The following is an 18624-nucleotide window of genomic DNA, read 5'->3' on the forward strand; positions in this document are numbered from 1 at the left end:
AAAACACAGAGATAGTTAAAAAAATTTCTTTCCTAATTCTAGAGTTCAAAAGATGAACATTGTGTGTCTGAGAAATAGTCCAGAAGATGAGAAATAACATCAATTCCAAAGGAGATTTGAAAGGAGCAAACTAGTGGATGTAATCATTGTAGCACTGGCCCGTGAGTGAGCAGCTCAGGCACGTCAGGGACCGTTGTACGGGCTTCACATCCATCAATCACTTGACCTGAATGATAGCCCTGTGGGGTAGGTGCTCTGATCCCCTTTCTTTGATGAGAAATGCTACACAACTCGCTCAGGGACACACAGCTAGTGAGAGGCATTGCTAGTAGGAAAGGAGCCTGGCTCTACTGCTTCGGATCAGGGCACATATTTAAAATCCTCATATGGGTTAGCTGGTCGATTAAAATCAACAGTGTTTTTGCAAAGTCACTCCATGAATAGCACGGTTCATAGCATAATCGAACCTTTCACTACACCCGAGTCTGTACTGATAGACACCTCTTTAATTAAGGCTTCTGCCCAAAACATTTATTATCTCACACACAGTGGGAAGGAACAAATAATAGCCTGAATCCCTGCGATCACATGACAACATGTGATCAAGAAGGAGAAACACATCAGAGAAGGTTCGGGACAGCCTTCTCCAAAGATCCAGTTCACACATTCCCTTCCTGGCAGCCTTCCTGGATCTGGGCAAGAGGCAGGTGTGAGGGGAAGCATCTCTGTTGCTCACCTGGGGGACTGCAGGGCAGCAGAGAAAGGGGTGATCTCTCAGATCCTGTCCTGACACTGAAAAATAAATCCTCAAGTACGTGCAATAGCTAAGTGTGTAAAATACAAAAATCACACAGACCGGCCAAAGCTACTGAGTAAATGATAAAAATCCATTCTTTAACAAAATGAGAAAAGTGTGAACAAGACACAGAGCTCTTATTTCTTCCCAATTAGTATTGTCAAGCAGACACAATGTTCACCTACAGTCTGCCAAGAAAACGGCCTCATGGCAGCACTCTTCTTGGCTCAGGCTGACGCAATAGGGAGCCGAATGTTTAGTCTGAAGACCAAGTTTGAGCCCCAGCTCAACTACTTATTAGCTTTGAAATTCTTTTCAGTGTTATTAGCAGATACTTTACAGCACTCCTTAACAGTTAGTTTAAAAACATTTTGGGGGCGCCTGCGTGGCTCACTCGGTTATGTGTCTGCTTCTGGCTCAGGCCATGATCCCGGGGTCCTGGGATGGAGACCCATGGCAGGATCCCTGCTCAGTGGGGAGTCTGCTTCTCCCTCCCCCTCCACTCGTGCTCTCTCTCTCTCTCAAGTAAATAAAATCTTTTAAGAAAACCCATATTTATGTGTATTTCTTTATTTGGCTTTCCCTATATTCCTTTAAGGCATTAATTCTCTTTTTTAGATGAAGCGACTGAAGAAGCTTGCAGAGGTCAGACACTTTATATAGAACAGAACTGAGTCCACCCTGTGACTCAGCCCTCGAGGTCTTTCGTTCCACTACACCACGTGACCGTGGCTGCTAACAGATTATCACCCAGATAACCTGACACCTGCCGGCTCAGTGCATCAGGGAGAAGTGGAAAGAGTGTAATAATGGAGCCAGGCAGTCCTGGCTCGGTGTGTGGCTTTGCCACATTGCAAACGTGAGATGTTTAACATGGTTCCTTTACCTCTGAGACTCAATTTCTTGATGTGCAAAAAAACGGGGGTAGTTAACACCTCGTCTGCCAAGTTGTAACTGATATAAGTGAAAGATGTTGAGACTTAAAGCAGGGACCCAAAAAGGGGCTACTATTATGATTTTTGGATAATATATTAATACGCTAGTGAGTCAGCCTTCCTGAATAACATTCTTTGGTGATAAAGGAATTTCTACAATCACACAGGCTGGAAGGTAAGAGTTGCATCGAGCCTGGGGGAAAGGGGAGATTTGAGGTGGTGCTCTTCAAGCCCACAGCCAGAGTGTTCGAATGCAGACCCCAGTCCAGGGTGTGAGCTGACAGGGCCTCCCAAAGCCAGGCCAAAGGGACAGGGAGCCTCAAAGGCCAGGGCTGCTGGGATAAACAAGAAGCTAGGTGGACGAAGAGAAACAGAAGTGTTCCAATGCTAATAATAAAAGGTTCCTGAAATACATCAAAGACAGGAAGGTAGCTTGAGATTCCATGAGACACTTGATGGTGCAGAGACAGGACACAAGCCAAATGTTAGAGGTGCTCTGATTTTTTTTTTTAATCTTTTCATCTTTAACCTTTATTACTCCAAATCTTAGGGATCCCAAATGCAAAGTGTCTTTTGAAGCAGATAATTCAGAAATCTTAGACCCAACAGTGACAGCTATTTCCTTTTCCTCTATGAAGATTTTCATATTCAATCAGTCACCAAATGCTAGTGATGTAGCTTCAAAATATCTCTCATGCCTTTATTTATGTCTAAAACAGTATTTATCTGGCACGGATGCAACCTGCCAAGACTTTACAAACTGGTGTTGGACACATTAAGGACAGAATGCCCTAGTCTCTGGAAAACAATTGCAGCAGAGTATTTTAAGCAAAAAATAAAATTAGGAACTGCACCCAATGCGATGCTTTCAAATTGACAACACGGTTTTAAAACAAGCCAAGATGGCAAGAGCTGATGTGGGCCTAAAATGATAGGAATTCATTTTGATAGCAATAAAAAGGTCACATACATGTTCTCCACAGCCCCATATTTCCCCACAGAGGTCACCTGGCAAGGGCCCCAGAAACGGCTCCGGCCACACTGCCGAGCTCTTGTCTGGTAATATAGAGACGGTAAAGAACACACGAAAAACTTGCTGGTTCTCCTTCCCCTTTTACCACACGATTTACCTTTTACCACATGATTATTTTATTTATTTGTTTTTTTAAAGACTTTATTTATTTGAGAGGGAGAAAGAGACAGAGAGAAAGAGAGAGAGAGAGAGCATGTGAACATGAGCAAGGGGAGGGAGAAGCAGACTCTCCACTTAGCAAGGAGCCCGACACCGGACTCGACCTCAGGGCCCCAAGATCAGGACCTGGGCCCAAGGCAGACACTTAACCAAGTGAGCCACCCAGGTGCCCCCACATGATTATTTTATTAAATAGATGGGCAACAATGTCTCTGGGAGATCCAAAGGCATCCCATATGTAGTTCTCTAACACAAATCCAAATTCTGCATTTTGTAGTATGGAAGACGAATGAGCTAAGCGGATATGGGTGGCCATGTACTGGACCCACTGGTGTCTACTTGTGTCTTCAGGAGCTCATCATTGCCAATGACACTGATGGAGCTTGAGTGATTGTGGGTTTGTCTGGTTTTTTTTTAACAGCGATAAAATATGCTTTTATTTACTTTGCTGAGTTAGAGGGTCGTAAAAAAGAATATTGCTCGAGTGGTTGTGTTTATCTGTTGGCACTGTCCAGAGTCCCTGTGTCCGCCCTGTCCTCTTAGTGCTTCACAGGCTTACTGAACACATCAGCTCACACACCAGTTTCCTCTTTGTCTTCCCAGCTCAGGTCAGGGCCTCCTGACCTCACCAGCTATCTGTATGCTCTCAATATCCCATCGACTTACTTTTGTCAACCAGCCTTTTGTGCATCATGTCCCTGCTCAGAGACCTGCAAGATACCAACGAGGCCCACAGGCTTACCCCAGATCACCCAGCCCATCGTTCAAGCACACTTACCTCCCCAAATCAACCAACCCGGCACTGCCACACAAATGCTACATTGGCTATAACAGAGAAACAGAAGTAGAACTGGCCCACAAGGGGCGCCTGGGTGGCTCAGTCGTTAAGCGTCTGCCTTCGGCTCGGGTCATGATCCCAGGGGTCCTGGGATTGAGCCCGGCATGGGGCTCCCTGCTCAGCGGGAAGCCTGCTTCTCCCTCTCCCACTCCCCCTGCTTGTGTTCCCTCTCTCTCTGTCAAATAAATAAATAAAATCTTAAAAAAAAAAAAAAGAAGAAGAAGAAGAACTGGCCCACAAGTAATGTACAAGGACGATTTGTCAATAGAAACCTTTAACAACCACACGGATAGCCTCCTCACTTTCTCCCCGTCACACAATGTGAGTTCCAGAGGCTCTCAAGCCATTCATGTTTTCTTCCTCCTACACATCCAGCGGGGAGGGCTCAAATCAAGTCCCAACATCTCCGTGACACCTTTGCTGACTGTTTTAGGCCAAAGTGATCTCCCCCTTACATAAAAGCGAACAGCACTTACAGCTTATTTCAAGTGTTCCAGTTTCAAAAGTATCATGAAATAAACATTTATCGTGTACCAGAGAACCCAAGAAGCCTAACATCAGTTTCTAGTCATCAAGCATCGAAAAACTACTTAAAATAAGCACATGCAAATTAAATAATCATAATACGAAGTAGGTGAAAATGAGGGTTATATGAAGTGCTACTGAAATTCAGGAAATGGAGAGATCACTGGCTTGAGATTGATGAGAAGCGGGGGAACTACCCAGGCAAGGACTTGGATGCAGAAGTGAACCTTACCCACTGGAGGGAAAAAAAATAGAGTAATTTGGTTAGAGTAGCAGAAAATAGAGTGGGAGGTATCCCAAGGTAGGGACTTTGGTCTCTACTCAAGTTAGGGGCTTTGGACTGAACTAGGCAATGGAGAGCCACTGAGATATTTTGTCAGAAATGAACACAGTTTAAATGATACGACAGTTTAAGAGCATTCATCTAGCAACCATGTTTGGAAGAGGGTAGGTGAGGGAGTAAGTTTTGGGGTAAAAATAAAAAGAACCATTATGAATTTGTGAAATTTGAGATGCTGTATGTCACATAAATGGGATTATTACAACAATAACTTGTGCTTCAGGCAGGAGTTGGTAAACTTTTCCCATAAAGGCCCAGATATGGTCTCTGTCATTACTCAACTGTGCCATTTTAGCACAGAAGCAAACATAATATGGACACAAATGGATGTAGCTTTGTTCCAGTGAAACTTTATTTACAAAAACATGCTATGGGCCATAGTTTTTGAACCTACAGGTTAGGAGAAAGGCCTACACTCAAGATACAGGCTCTCTCATTTCTCGTAACTGGAGTTCTCTCTCATGTCTTCGTGTAATATGCAACCGTTAACACCCATTTGCTAAGAATGACCCCAACTTTTAGTTGAGAAGAACTCAATATGCCTCCTTAAAAATTTGTCAAAAGAACATATCCATTGAAACTTTTCAAGATAGCTTCTTAAACAGATATTAATCGTGTACATCATCAAGAGATTTCCTAAATTCTGAAAAGATAAAGAAAATGAATCTTTATTAAATGTTTACTTAATAATTATTAGAATTCTATTATTTCATATAGGTCAACTTTATAATACACTGTTATTTTTATGTGCCAAATACGTGTAATTTTTTATAGCACGAGGGTATCTTTGATAAATGCACATATTTTAAACTACACGGCTTGCAAGGAACATAGTATGGGGTGAAAAGCAGGGTTATCTGGAAAACTGACCTGCTGGCTTCCTCTATTGATGAAGGCTTCTTTAACTGAATGCACCAAATGCACGAATCAATACACACCCGTAATTCCCTCACACGTGTCCAGGGCTAACAAGTAAATCAAGATATAGAAATGGCCCAGGTATGGCCATCTAGTGTAGACATGCATCTTCACATAAGGAAGAAATTGAGATTCATTCACATACTCATAAGGTCATGTTCGTTCAGTAAGTCCATCTGTCTGTCTTCTACTGATGACAAAGCACACTCATCAGCCTCCTGGGTTGCAGAAGGCATCATGGCCAACAACCTATAAAGGATTAGGTTAAAACAAGCATCTGTGGTTTGCGGGGGGAGAAGACCTTTACCACAGGTGCTCATGTCCTAGATAACTAACCTTTCCTCACAGTATATGGTAGCCTTATCGCCTCCATGGAAATGTGGGACATTTGAGACACAGAGAAGTGTCACTGACAGTAGGGTGTAGAGAAAGTGCATGGGGTTTAAAGTCAGACAGGGCGAAGTTCAAACAGAGATTCTGCCACATACTAGTTGGAGGATCTTTTGAGTTCTCTTAAGCCTTCTTTTCTAGATGAAACCTTGAGAAACAATAATACCGAGACCCAGAGCAGCTGTGAGGAGGGTGAGGCAACCTGTGCAGAGAGCGCCCAGCAGAGGGCCGGCACTCGGGGGGGGGAGGTGCGCCTTGCCTGCGCTAGCGGTGTGTCAACACAGGAGGTGACTAGGAATCAGGATTCCAGTTGCCTTAATCTTGGTTCTCAACTAGAAAAATTGGGGAGCTTGAATAAAGATACTGATGCTCTGGGCCCACCACCACAAATCAGTTGAAACAGAATCTCTGGATGTGGAGCCCAGTTACCTGTATGGCCGCTGAACTAATAAGGCAATTCAGGAATTGGAAATCTTTACCCCTGGAAAGTTAAATTAGAGAATGCAAGGGACGGTGGAGGAAAGTAGCATCGAGAGCAGCCACTCTCCTGGCCCACCTGCCAGTGGGCTGTTGAGGAAGACTCGCGGAACACCTAAGGCAAATCCTGGGTGTTTATTCCTGACGAGGACTTGACCTGACGGATGGCAGGGGCTCGCAGGAGAGTGTAGGTTAGTAAAAAGGAGCTGACCTACATGGGAGTCAGGCCAGTAAAATAAACAGCAGAAATGATGGGTTTTCCCCAGGCAAACAGACCCCTGAAGAGCAGAGCAACACCCTACTTTGCTGTCAAAGTAGATAGAGGTAGGGCCATGATCTGATGGCATGAGCCAATATGATCATCCCTCTGCCCTGAATTCCACCCTGTAATGGGAATCTGGCTCCCCTCATGGACTCAGTTCCAGGGAAATAATTAACTGAGCTGTCCAGGGCAGAATTCTCCTATAAAATCATGAACTAAAGTCTAATTCACACTCATTCGTTAGTATAGTTGGCCAGGTCAGTCTCCCTGAGGCTGCTCAAGTCCAGCTATTTTGACAAATCAAGTCTATAAACGTTTGCAAAACTCAGGACCAAAGCTTGGATGGAGGCCTGTACTTGAGAAAGCAGCCTGTCTTCTTTCTTGAGTTCTTTCTTTTTAAATTCAATTTGCTACACTGATTTCTAGTCCTGGAATAGTCAACCGCCAATCCATCCTGTCACCATATCCACCTCTTAGGAAAACATGAGTAAGTCTGGGAGGAAATCGATAACACTGCCTCTATGTGCTGCCATCGTCCCCTGTAAAAAGTGTACATTTCATCATGTAGACAAAGTCCCACCTGGGAAATTGGGAGGTGAAGGTCCAAAACAACATGGGAGAGATGAGGTCATCATGAATTTTTTTTTCTTCCTAATGAAATGATTCTAAAAACTCCCCGTCTTACCAGCCATGACAGAAGCCCTTAATGCAAGGAGCAGGCTTCTCTTCCAGCCCCCAGGAAAATGGGTTTGTTTTCTGTTCCCAAATGCATTCAGGCAAGCAGCATTCCACTCAGCCCCCAGCTCTCCCAGCATCAGTGGCTGCAAACTTGGGCCTCTCTACTGAAAACAGCCTTTCCCTGCTTTCCCTTCCCTCCAGCATTATCTGGAAGAAAGAGCTCCAAAACCGGGAGAGACCTCAGAGGTCATCTGGTCAGTAAGTTCACCCATAGAGGAAGAACCTGAGGCCCAGACAAGTGTTAGGTTTGCTGCCCAGGATCCCAGGGCTGGGGAGATGGAACCACAGCATCTCAGAGACAGCAAAACTACTTTCTGAAAGCAGATGAACCACAGCTCTTGGGTAGTAAGGAATTAACACAAAGAAGAGGTCAGGCCTTCTGCCTCACAAGGGAATCTCTAGGGCCCTTGGAATATCCTGCCTGACTTGAGTGCCTCTGTTTGCCTGGGGGCTTGGGGAACTGGACAATGATTTATAAGGGCTTTGGAGAGCATCACATAAGTACTGACCCTTGGAGGAACTAGAGACTACAGGTATTAGCCCGAAACTTCATGGGGGGCTGGAGACTAAACGCAGCATGTGATTGAGCCCAGATTAAAACTCTGAACAACAAAGGTTTAGGTAAACTTCCCTGGTTGGCAAGGCTACTGCCAACTCACAAATCATAACTGGAAGGAGGTAACACCATCCATGACTCCAGGGGGAGAGGATGACCAGAAGCTTCACACCTGGACCCCTCCCAGACCTTCTTTTGTTTGCTTCTGATGTGTATCTTTTTGCTATAATCAAACTGCAACCGCAAGCCCAGCATTTTTTTAAGTTCTGTGAGCCAATCTGGTAAATTATTGAGGTGGTGGGAACCCCTGAACTTGTAACCAGCTGGTCAGAAGTGAGGGTGGCCTGGGAACTCCCAAACTTGCAGCTGGTGTCTGAAGTGCAAGCAGCCTTCTGCAGGACTGTGCCTTAACGGTGAAGTTTGGCCTAAGTCTGGGTAGTTAGCGTCAGGAGCCAAAGCAGCTCTTTGTTCTACCATCTCCTGCATTATAGCCCAGCCGCCACCACAGAAACCTCGGAGCAGGGTCTTCAAGTCTTTGCCACCTGAACAGCTGAAAAGGGATTCTAGAAAAGGCACAGGTCCGGCTTCAGTGCCCGCGCACCTGCAGTGACGGTGAGGGCGATTTTGAATGGGGGAGATGTGGGCTGGGTCCCTGAAGCAGCTTCCAGACTTGTGAAGCTCAGGCAACAAGACCATTCCCTTCTTCCTCATCTCACTAGGGTCCCGGAAGGAAGGACAAAAGGCAAGGGAGTGTATCAGAAAAATCACCCTAGGTTCGGGGTGGGGGGGGTGGGTGAGCCTGGTGATGGGTATTAAAGAGGGCATGTTGTGCGTGGAGCCCTGGGTGTTATGCACAAACAATGAATCATGGCACACTACATCACAAACTAATGATGTAATATATGGTGATTAACATAATAAAAATTAAAAAAAATAAAATCCAACTTCATCTTTTCCTAAAAAAGAAAAGAAAACTCACCCTATATTCCCTCCTTTAATTCTGGTCAAGAAAACACCTCCCACCTATCTACTGGTCAGTGACCTCCACTTGGGGTCACAGAAGCATTTCCTGCTAAGCAATAACTCATCAGCACCCATGTATCCCTCCCAAAGGGGCTTAATCTGCATCTAATTAAGTATGTAAATCTAACTTCCAATTTACAGAAAATCCAGTTGAAGGAATTAGTGTAATGAGACCATCAGGGAACAATTAGACAAATCTAGAAGGTGTGTCTGTAAGGAAATGGGGTTGCTCTCTTCACCAGTCAACATCATGAAAAAACAATGGTGGGAGTAGGGAAACTATGGTAGAATAAAAAAAAAAAAGAAAGATTCACGGTCACATGCATCCAGTGTTCCTTGATTTACATAAACCGGCAGGTAAGGACATGTTTGTAACAATGAGAGAAATTGAATGTGGACTGCTTGTTTTTAGATGATATTAAATTACTACTAATTATTTAGTTGTGATAATGGTCCTGGTGCTAAGAAAGATAATGTTGTGTTGTGTGTGTGTGTTTTTTTTTAAGATTTTACTTATTTATTTTATTTTTTTATTTTTTAAAGATTTTATTTATTTATTTGACAGAGAGAGACACACAGAGAGAGGGAACACAAGCAGGGGGAGCAGGAGAGGGAGAAGCAGGCTTCCCACGGAGCGGGGAGCCCGATGTGGGGCTCGATCCCAGGACCCTGGGATCACGACCCAAGCCGAAGGCAGACGCTTAACGACTGAGCTACCCAGGCGCCCCTCTACTTATTTATTTTAAAGAAAGAGAAAGAGAGGGATAGAGAATCTGAACTGGACTCCACCCTCAGCTTGGAGCCCAAGGCAGGGGTCAATCCCTGATCACTGAGATCAGGACCTGAGCTTAAACCAAGAGTCAGAGTGCTTAACCAACTGAGCCACCCAGGCACCCCAGAAAGGAAATGTTTTTATTTTCCAGAGATATATACGGAAATATTTAGAGGCAAAATGTCACAAAGTCTCTATTTACCTTGAAATACCTGAAATCTATATTTACTTTGAAAGGCTTCAGTGTTTTTGTTTTACAGCTTTGACTTTGGAATCATGTAAATGTTTTATAGAATTATAAAACAAAATTAAAATTAAAAAAGTTTAAACCCCTAAAATCCAAAATAAAATAAATGAACCTGTTAGGTTAGGTTGGCACAAATGACACAGAAAAGGATTATTTTAAGTGACTTTTAAAACCCAGTATTTTAACTGTACATCCTATGGACAAAAAGAACTCAGTATTGCTATTAATAATATTGGTAGTTATTTTAAAGCATTAACCAAACTACTTATTTGCTTTATCTATTATATATGTTTACTCATTTATATTTATACTTTTTACACACACAGTATAAAGCAAATAATTGTGATAATGTCATCAGGAACCAAGATTTTCAGGGTAAGAAAAACGGGGTATAGGGGCACCTGGGTGGCTCAGTTGGTTGAGTGTCTGACCCTTGGTTTCAGCTCAGGTCATGATCTCATGGGTGGTGGGATCAAGCCCAGAGTCAGGCTCCATGCTCAGTGCTTGAGATCCTCTCCCTCTGCCCCTTCCCCAACTCGCACATGGGCTGTCTCTAAAATAAATGGATAGATCTTAAAAGAAAAAAATGGGGTACAAATACAAATATCAAAGAAGCAAAAACCCTATACTCTTAAAAATGAACTGGAAATTATCAGTATGAACTCATGTTTCATTGTTTTTCTTTAAAAAGTTTTTTTTTTTTTTTGGCTTTTAGCACTCTTAGTGACAGATTGGTGGTCTCTAAATGCCATTTCCCAATAAAATGAACCAGGACTTTTTGGTGATATGGCTGACTTGAGGGCTCAGCAGAAAATATACAAGAAAGCCTGATTTTTTTTTTTTAAGGATTTTCTTTTTAAGTAATCTCTACACCCAACGTGGGGCTTGAACTCAAATCCCTGAGATCCAGAGTCACATGCTCCACTGACTGAGCCAGCCAGGCGCCCTGAGAACCTGGCATCTTTTTTTTTTTTAAGTTTTTTATTTTTATTTTTATTTGTTTGAGAGAGAGAGAGAGAGAGAGACAGCGAGAGAGGCAACACAAGCAGGGGGAGTGGGAGAGGGAGAAGCAGGCTTCTCGCCGAGCAGGGAGCCCAATGTGGGGCTTGATCCCAGGACTCTGGGATCATGACCTGAGCTGAAGGCAGACGCTTAACCAACTGAGCCATCCAGGTGCCCCAGAGCATGGCATCTTAAATAAGGACACTATCAAAGTCTACTCAGTTCACATCAAAGGGACATGGGAGCCAATACAAACAGCTCTCAATGGCCGAAGACAGGACCATTTGAGCCCCAAAGAAAATCACCATGTAAGTATAAACAGGTAAGATATTTAAAATCCATTAGTTTGGAAAGATACTGAAAACAACAGTTTACTTTGGGAGGTTGATAGGGCATCAACTCATTGCTTCAAAAACTGGTAAATAAAGACAACAAATCAAGCCTTGTATCTCGTTTTCCCACATAAATTGTATTTTAGGGTAACTAAATAAAAGAATTCCAAGTAATAAACATAGAAAGAATATCAGAATTAGAAAATAACTATTTTTCAACCACTAATTAAACCATGATGTGAGATGAGAATTTATAATGGATGGACCCACTGGTCATCTGAACATCACACCAAGACAGACCAACAGGCATTAAGTGTGCAGCATCACAGATGAAACGTTTTTGCCGAAATAGTAAATCTGAACCTGATCAAACTTTTAGATCTAATGACAAATTTACAGGAGATACAGGAGACAGTGCAATGTGACAGTACACAACCAGCTAATCCCAGACTGTGGAAAATTCTGCAGGACAGACAACTTTTTCTTTAACAAACAAGTGCCAGGAAAACAAAAAGATGAAACTGTTAATGATTCGGAGACTTGCGATACATACAACCAAGTGCCATGGGTGAGCCTTGTCTGGAACCTGAGTAAAAACAAACCAACTATAAACAAGACATGGAATTGGAACACTGGTAACATTAGATAATGTTAAAAGAATTATTCATTTTTCAGGTATGGTAAGAATGATCGTTGAGAAGCACATTCTAATTCAGTGACAAGTGAAATGATGCTCGACCTAGGATTTGCTTTAAATAACCAAGCAGGGGGGGCGCCTGGGTGGCTCGATGGTTGAGCGTCTGCCTTCGGCTCAGGTCCTGATCCCAGGGTCCTGGGATCGAGCCCCGCATCGGGCTCCCTGCTCGGCGGGGAGCCTGCTTCTCCCTCTGCCTTGGTCTCGCCCCCTGCTCATGCTCTCTCTCTCTCTGTGTCTCTGTGTCTCAAATGAATAAATAAAATCTTTCAATAAATAAATAAATAACCAAGTAGGGGCAGGATAGAAGGACCAGAGAATTGGCCATCTAAGTACTATCTGTACAAGCTGAGTGACAGATCCACAGGAGCTTATTATAATACTCTTTCTCATCTTGCCTTTGTTTGTAAATACCCAGAGCTTAAAAATTTTCGAAAGTACTTCAGTTAAAAAATGCAAGAACTAAAAAGATGAATGCAAATATGACAGAATGTTAATAACCGCCAAGTTCTAAGTGATGCGAGTACGGATATTTATATTTTCTGTATGTCTGAAAATTCATAATAGTAAACAAAATCGTGAAAGCACTTCAACCCAGCAAAGACTCAAGAGTTGGCTCAGGTTAGAAGGATTCTGAGATGTAGCCACAGACACCCAAGGCCGGTGTTTGCCAGGGATGCCCTCAGAAGATTAAAAGCAAATGACAAAGTATACCAAAAAAGTTCGAACTTGAACTACTCAATTACTAAGGAGAGGAAAGAGACTTAGGGAAAAGGACTCCAGCTGACAAAAATAGGAAGCACACTTACTGTACTCCTGATAAAGGATCTCCATTTCAGAGTGAAGCCATGATCAAGTGGGAAGAGAGATGTTTTATGATGCTAGTGCAGGGCCCAATCACAGAGAGGTCAGGCTAGCACCATGCGTCCTCCAGCCTAATGCCCTCAGCTACAGGAGTATAAACCACAACCCCATGGAAGAAAAATTTTTTATGATTTGGAGTTATAAAATAACCCAAGACAAAGCAGACGGCCTGCTTGTTTCTCAGGTACGTCAACCAGCTTCTGACACCAATAGCTATAGAAAAAGCACTGTTCCTTGACCATGAATGCTAACTCTGGCAGGGTCTCACGCCCTCTATTCCTAATAAGGCTCTTTCCCGTACCTGATGATGACACACTGGTTCTCTCTGTCAATGATCATGTTTCTGTACATATTATCTGCAAGAGCATAGATATGTGGTGGGTTTTCATACTGTGCCTAGAGAAGCAAAAAACAAAAGCAAAACCATGGTCAGATAGAGCAACACATCACATTTCTTTTCTTGGTCTTAGCAATGGATTTGCTCCCGTACAGTTCCAATCTTAAGGCTTGCGTAACACAGGAATTCATAAACTTGCCTAGGTCATCAGGAGTTACACCTAAGAAAATGAAGATGGGCCTGGGAAGGACTCCTCCATCAGCAAGAGTGTGATTCAGCCTTCAGACGTGAAGACATCTTCAGGTACTCCGGCACCACACCCTTCCTCCCAACACGCCTCTGCAGATGACAATTCCATTTCTAAATGTTTCTGAAGACATCTGGGCAACAGGTCTTAAGAGAGGCCTACTAAAAACCTGGATCTGACTTTTACTAGAATTCTAAATTCCTACGTAATTTTTTTCTAAGAGGGAAGTTGGAGATGCTGAAAGCCCAGAGGAAATGAAGTGAAGCTGTCTATGAATGAGGAGAGAACCCAAACATTTTCCCTAAGAAGAGGGCAAGAGGGGTAGTTCTTTAAAGGGATCAACTGATTTGACCAGTTTGTTTCATCTCAGTGGGCAGGAAAAAAAAATCCTACCACACCAAGATACTCTCCTGGGGCTTCAGTCTCATGGGCTAGCTTAGCTATGCCTGAATACAAATTGGCCAATAAATTTATTGTGTCAGGATGATTTTGGCCCCACTTTCCTCAGTTTCTTGAAGTTTAACACCACTACCTCAAAAATTACTGAAAAGAAAAATACTTCATGTGCTAGAAAGCTGAAGAGAAGTTGCCTTACCTTTAAGACTATCTAACATCAAAGAGTGATGTTAGGTGGCAGATCCAGTGAGAAGACATGTAGACTCTGTCTTACCCTTCCCTGGTCCCATCTCTCAAGTAGGGATAATACTGTCCCACACTCAACAGAGGTGCATACTTAACTTCTCTGAGCCTTACTCTCCTCATCTGTGAAATGGGGCTGGACAGTAACATACAGTCAGCACCCAGGGCTGTTTAATTATTGTTGTACCTAGCATTCGTAAATACCAATTTTACAACACTCTCAGCATTAGCAGCTAAGAATAAATGTATTTTTTTTAAATTCTAGGGCATTTCTTTAAAGAGAACTTTTTAAGAGATAAATGGTCCAAAAGGGACTCGTGTAACAATGGTTTCCAGAGAATGGGAGAGAAACGAACGAATGCACGGCACTCCCAGCCACCCCGCCTTGGCCTTGGCCTTGGCTGTCATTGAGAATGCCGAGCCGGCTCTGAGCCTGCTGCCCCAGCGCCCCCACTGCTCAGGGGCCAGGGCAGGGCCCAGCCTCTGCTGACAGTGTGTCCCTTGTGCTGGGCTCCCATAAAGGCAGCATTATCAAAGGTCTTTCGCGTGGCAGCCTCCTTGGGCTCCAGCTACCAGCACCATTCATCTGGCAACAATGGGGGTGGGCTCTTGCTCTGGGTAAATTGCCTTCCACTTCAACTGATGAATTTGTGTGGGCTCTCTTTTGTTTGTTTTCCAGGGGTCAGGATTAATGAACGCTCTTGTACTTCTGCTGCAGAAGAAAGAAGGGAAAAGATGCAAGGAAGGGGAGGCCTGGGGAAGTGCTAAACCACATAAATGAAATATATTCATTAGATTTACAGTTTCTATTTTTACACACAACTAAAATGGCTACGGAGCTGGATCTCAATAGGGACCAGGGTCACATTAATAAAAGAAGTTATGAAAAGATTCATTTTTCAGGTTCCATTCAAAGCCATAGCTTAAACTGAGGTTCTGACTTGGAGGGAATGGTTCTCATCGCCCTATTTATTTTTTACCCGTTACTGATTTTTCAGTCCTTAGAATTTTGTGGCCTGTGTGGAAGGAGGAATTCCCCACTCCCCCACCAAGCTGTAGGTCCTACATCCTATTTGACTAAATTTGTATATAATATTCCTATATTAGATAGTCCTATGCTTCTTTGAGCTGCCTTCTAAAGAGAAGCACATCATTAAAAATCAAACAATGTCACCTACTTGATCTTCCCCAATAAATAATTCACAATAAGAAAATGCAAATGTATTGCCAACTTCAAGAAAAATTACCCATGCAGCATAAAAGCCCCAAACACTACAGTAATTTATGTGGCATATAACTTACCGCTCCTTGGTACATTTCAATTTCCTTTTCCCCAAAATATGGCATCTGCTTGAAAGGGTTGACTGAGATTAATACAGATCCTATATATGTCTGAATTTATATCCAGTTAAGGTCCACCCATCTTCATAGCTACACATTTTTCAAATTAAGTAACCAGATGTTATCAAGAATTCATAATGACTGTTCAAACAAAAAGCTCAGATACTTGTTTTCTAAAAGATTACAAATAAAGACAAAAGCAATTACCAACTAGCTCAGGTTTTGTTCCTCTCCAGGAAGAGTAATGAGCTTAATTACCAAGCTGTTCCAAAAAGAAATCATTATTAAGACTGGTGACATGTATGGCTAGGAAAACACAAAACAACACCAAACAGAAATGACCTAGGAGTGAAAAAAGCAGTCATCATTCCTTTGCTCAACTATTATTTTTTCCTGGAAACTTTCATATCTCTTAGGTAGACTAAATATGTATTCACTTACTCATTTAATAGAGGGGTACAAGAGGAACTGAACAGTCCTACTCCTTAGAAGCTATGGGGAACTGAGTTATATCTCTAAGACATTATTTGGAGCAGAAAATCACAAACCCACACAGATCAGGTGTAGGGGAAGAAGGTATTATTTCTGCATGGGGAATCCAGGAAGGCCTATCAGAAGAGAAAGCATTCATACTGAGTCTTAACTGTTTTATACAGCACATTTTAATATGTCCCAATAGATGAAGTATCATTATAACATAAAAAATATTTCCATTTATTCAATAATCGACTAGTTTGAAGTGGGTGTCCAAAACATGCCAGGCACTGTTCTGGATGCTGGGGGATACAGTGGTGAACAAAACAGACAGAAGAGTTAAACTCCCTCCCCTCTTAGAGGAAAAACAATTATTTAAAAAGAGAGAGAGAGAGAGAGAACAACACACACAGCAAAATATACATACTCAAAATTGTTTCTTTTAATCAATGATTTCGAAATTTTGGAAAATTTGAAGTTAAAGATGTAAAACTGTGACACTTCCTCCCCCAAGGGGACATTTATATATTAATATAAAGGACCTGGATGTCAAACAGAGCAGCTAAGGGAATCCAGTCAGAGTGCCTACTTTACCCAAGCCCAGTTTGACTCTGACCTTGGGCAAGTCATGTTGCTAAGCAGTGGCTAATGGATGGTGGGGTATAATACCACCTACTTGATAGGCTTATTATGCAGATTAAATCAAAAGTATAGAAGCTCAGCAATTTCCTTAATCCATATACTTTGAGAAGCTGGTTGTGTCCTGTGTTAACATCTTTGAGACATGGCTTTGGTATTATTACCGAACACAAATGAGCCAAGTGTGGGGTGGGTTAGGTAATATTTGGAAATTAGTATTTATACAAGAAGGTGAAAACATGGAATGATTCTGTGGCAATTTTGCTTCCCTTTCCCTGACCAGAACGATCTTCAGACTTGAAAGGGCTGCACGGAAAGAGCAGTCAAGGAGAAAAGGGCCAATGGAAGAGCACAGCCAGATGAACCCAGGGCTAATCTGGGGGCAGTTCATGGCACTAAGAGCAAAGGCCCATGACCTGGGGAATCCTAACTGAAAACCACGAAAGAATTGCAAGAATGGCCGAGTCCAAGCGCCAAAGTCAGGTGAGGCCAATGATAGTAGTGCTCTACTTGTTTTTTGAGGCAAAATTTAGAACAGATAAATTTATTATTAAAATTACTAAGCAGATAAGAAATATCCATGATGTTGTAGCCAAGACTCTGTAAGTGTTGGTAATACAAACACTGATTGAACACAAACACATTTACAGGGTACAAATTAAGCTCCTAACAACAATCCTATTACCCTTTTACTCCTGTTTCACTCTGAGGAAACTGAGGCATAGAGAAATTTTAAAACTTACTCAGAGGAAAAAAAGTTTTGTTTTTAAAGATTTTATTTATTTATTTGACAGAGAGAGACAGCGAGAGAGGGAACACAAGCAGGGGCAGAGGGAGAGGGAGAAGCAGGCTTCCCGCGGAGCAGGGAGCCGGATGCAGGACTCCATCCCAGGACCCTGGTATCGTGACCCGAGCAGAAGGCAGATGTTTAACGATGGAGCCACCCAGGTGCCCAAAAAGTTTTTAATTAAAGAAGAAAAAAAAAAAAAAAACTTGCTCGATGTCCCAAGCTAGTAAGTGGCAGAGCTAGGATTTAAACCCGGGCAGTCTGGTTCTAGAGTTCACACTCTTAATCGAAAAGCTATAATGTTTTTCTAAGTCAGCAAGTGTTGTTGTTATTATTACTGGCAGTGCTGCCAGATCTAGCAAATAAAATACAAAACCCAGTTAAATTTAAAGTTCAGATAAATAATGAATTTGTTATATATATATATATTCCCCTTACCCCCCCAAAATAGGTATGCCCCCATACAATACTTCGGGACACACTTATACTAAAAAAATAATTTGGTGTTTATCTGAAATTCAAATGTAACCAGGCATCCTGCATTCTATCTGGCAATCCTAAATTGGCAGCACAAGGATTTCATGCAGGGTGGACAGGGGTTCAGTTAAGTGAGCCTTATGTCTCTTATAATTTAGATTCTGTGATTCTTTGAGGACTCAGAATTCTATAACCCTTAGTTGATTTTTTTTTTTAGTATCCTTTTCACATGACAGGGACCAAATCAAAACTGAATGAATGTCGTTTGGTCCTCATTCTGACTCTCATGCTAAACAAATACAGTCATTCTTACGGTAAACCCAATTTTCAAGGAATACAGCACTGCTGCGACCATCCTCATTTCAGCAGGGGAGAGGTCTAGGTGTCCATTTACCTCGAGATGAAAATACACCTGGCCAAGTATGATCTTTTCGTGGAGGAGGGTGCACCTTCCCTTAGTTGTAAAGGGAATGCTGTGAATGCCACCTGTCCTAGACAAATCAGCACTGCACAAAAAGAAGAAAGAGCTGCCTGAGGACATGAGCCACAGGTATCAGCTCCCCACCAACCCCTTCCTACCCACCAAGCCCTTGGCTAATGGATAAACATGGACTGGGCTGCAGGGGAGCTCTTGTAGGAACTGATAATTTTTTTTTTCTTTTTTACTGTTAATAATCTGCTATGTGAAAAAACATCTTAGAAAGTCTTGATTTTCACTAAGTCATCTACATAAATTCTAGGTAAGGGCCTGGTAAGAAGACAGAGAAAAAACCTCTTTCAGA

At 42.5% G+C, this 18624-nt stretch overlaps 1 protein-coding gene across 2 annotated transcripts in view; it reads right to left on the reverse strand.

Annotated features, from left to right (window-relative positions):
- Window positions 1-18624, reverse strand: part of MYO1E (myosin IE) — a 189004-nt gene that overhangs the window by 86830 nt on the left and 83550 nt on the right. The window contains exons 2-4 of one of the 2 annotated variants that reach the window (XM_027571991.2): window positions 15427-15516; window positions 13438-13577; window positions 13203-13297 (exon numbers count right to left, since the gene is read on the reverse strand). In XM_027571991.2, coding sequence (XP_027427792.1) covers window positions 13203-13252 — 50 coding nt within the window. In that variant the 5' untranslated portion in view covers window positions 13253-13297; window positions 13438-13577; window positions 15427-15516. The remainder of the gene's footprint in view (window positions 1-13202; window positions 13298-13437; window positions 13578-15426; window positions 15517-18624) is intronic. The other variant, XM_027571990.2, reaches the window with a different exon arrangement.

This window comes from Zalophus californianus, chromosome 6 (genome assembly GCF_009762305.2).
Source record: "Zalophus californianus isolate mZalCal1 chromosome 6, mZalCal1.pri.v2, whole genome shotgun sequence".
Classification (NCBI taxonomy): Eukaryota; Metazoa; Chordata; class Mammalia; order Carnivora; family Otariidae; genus Zalophus; species Zalophus californianus.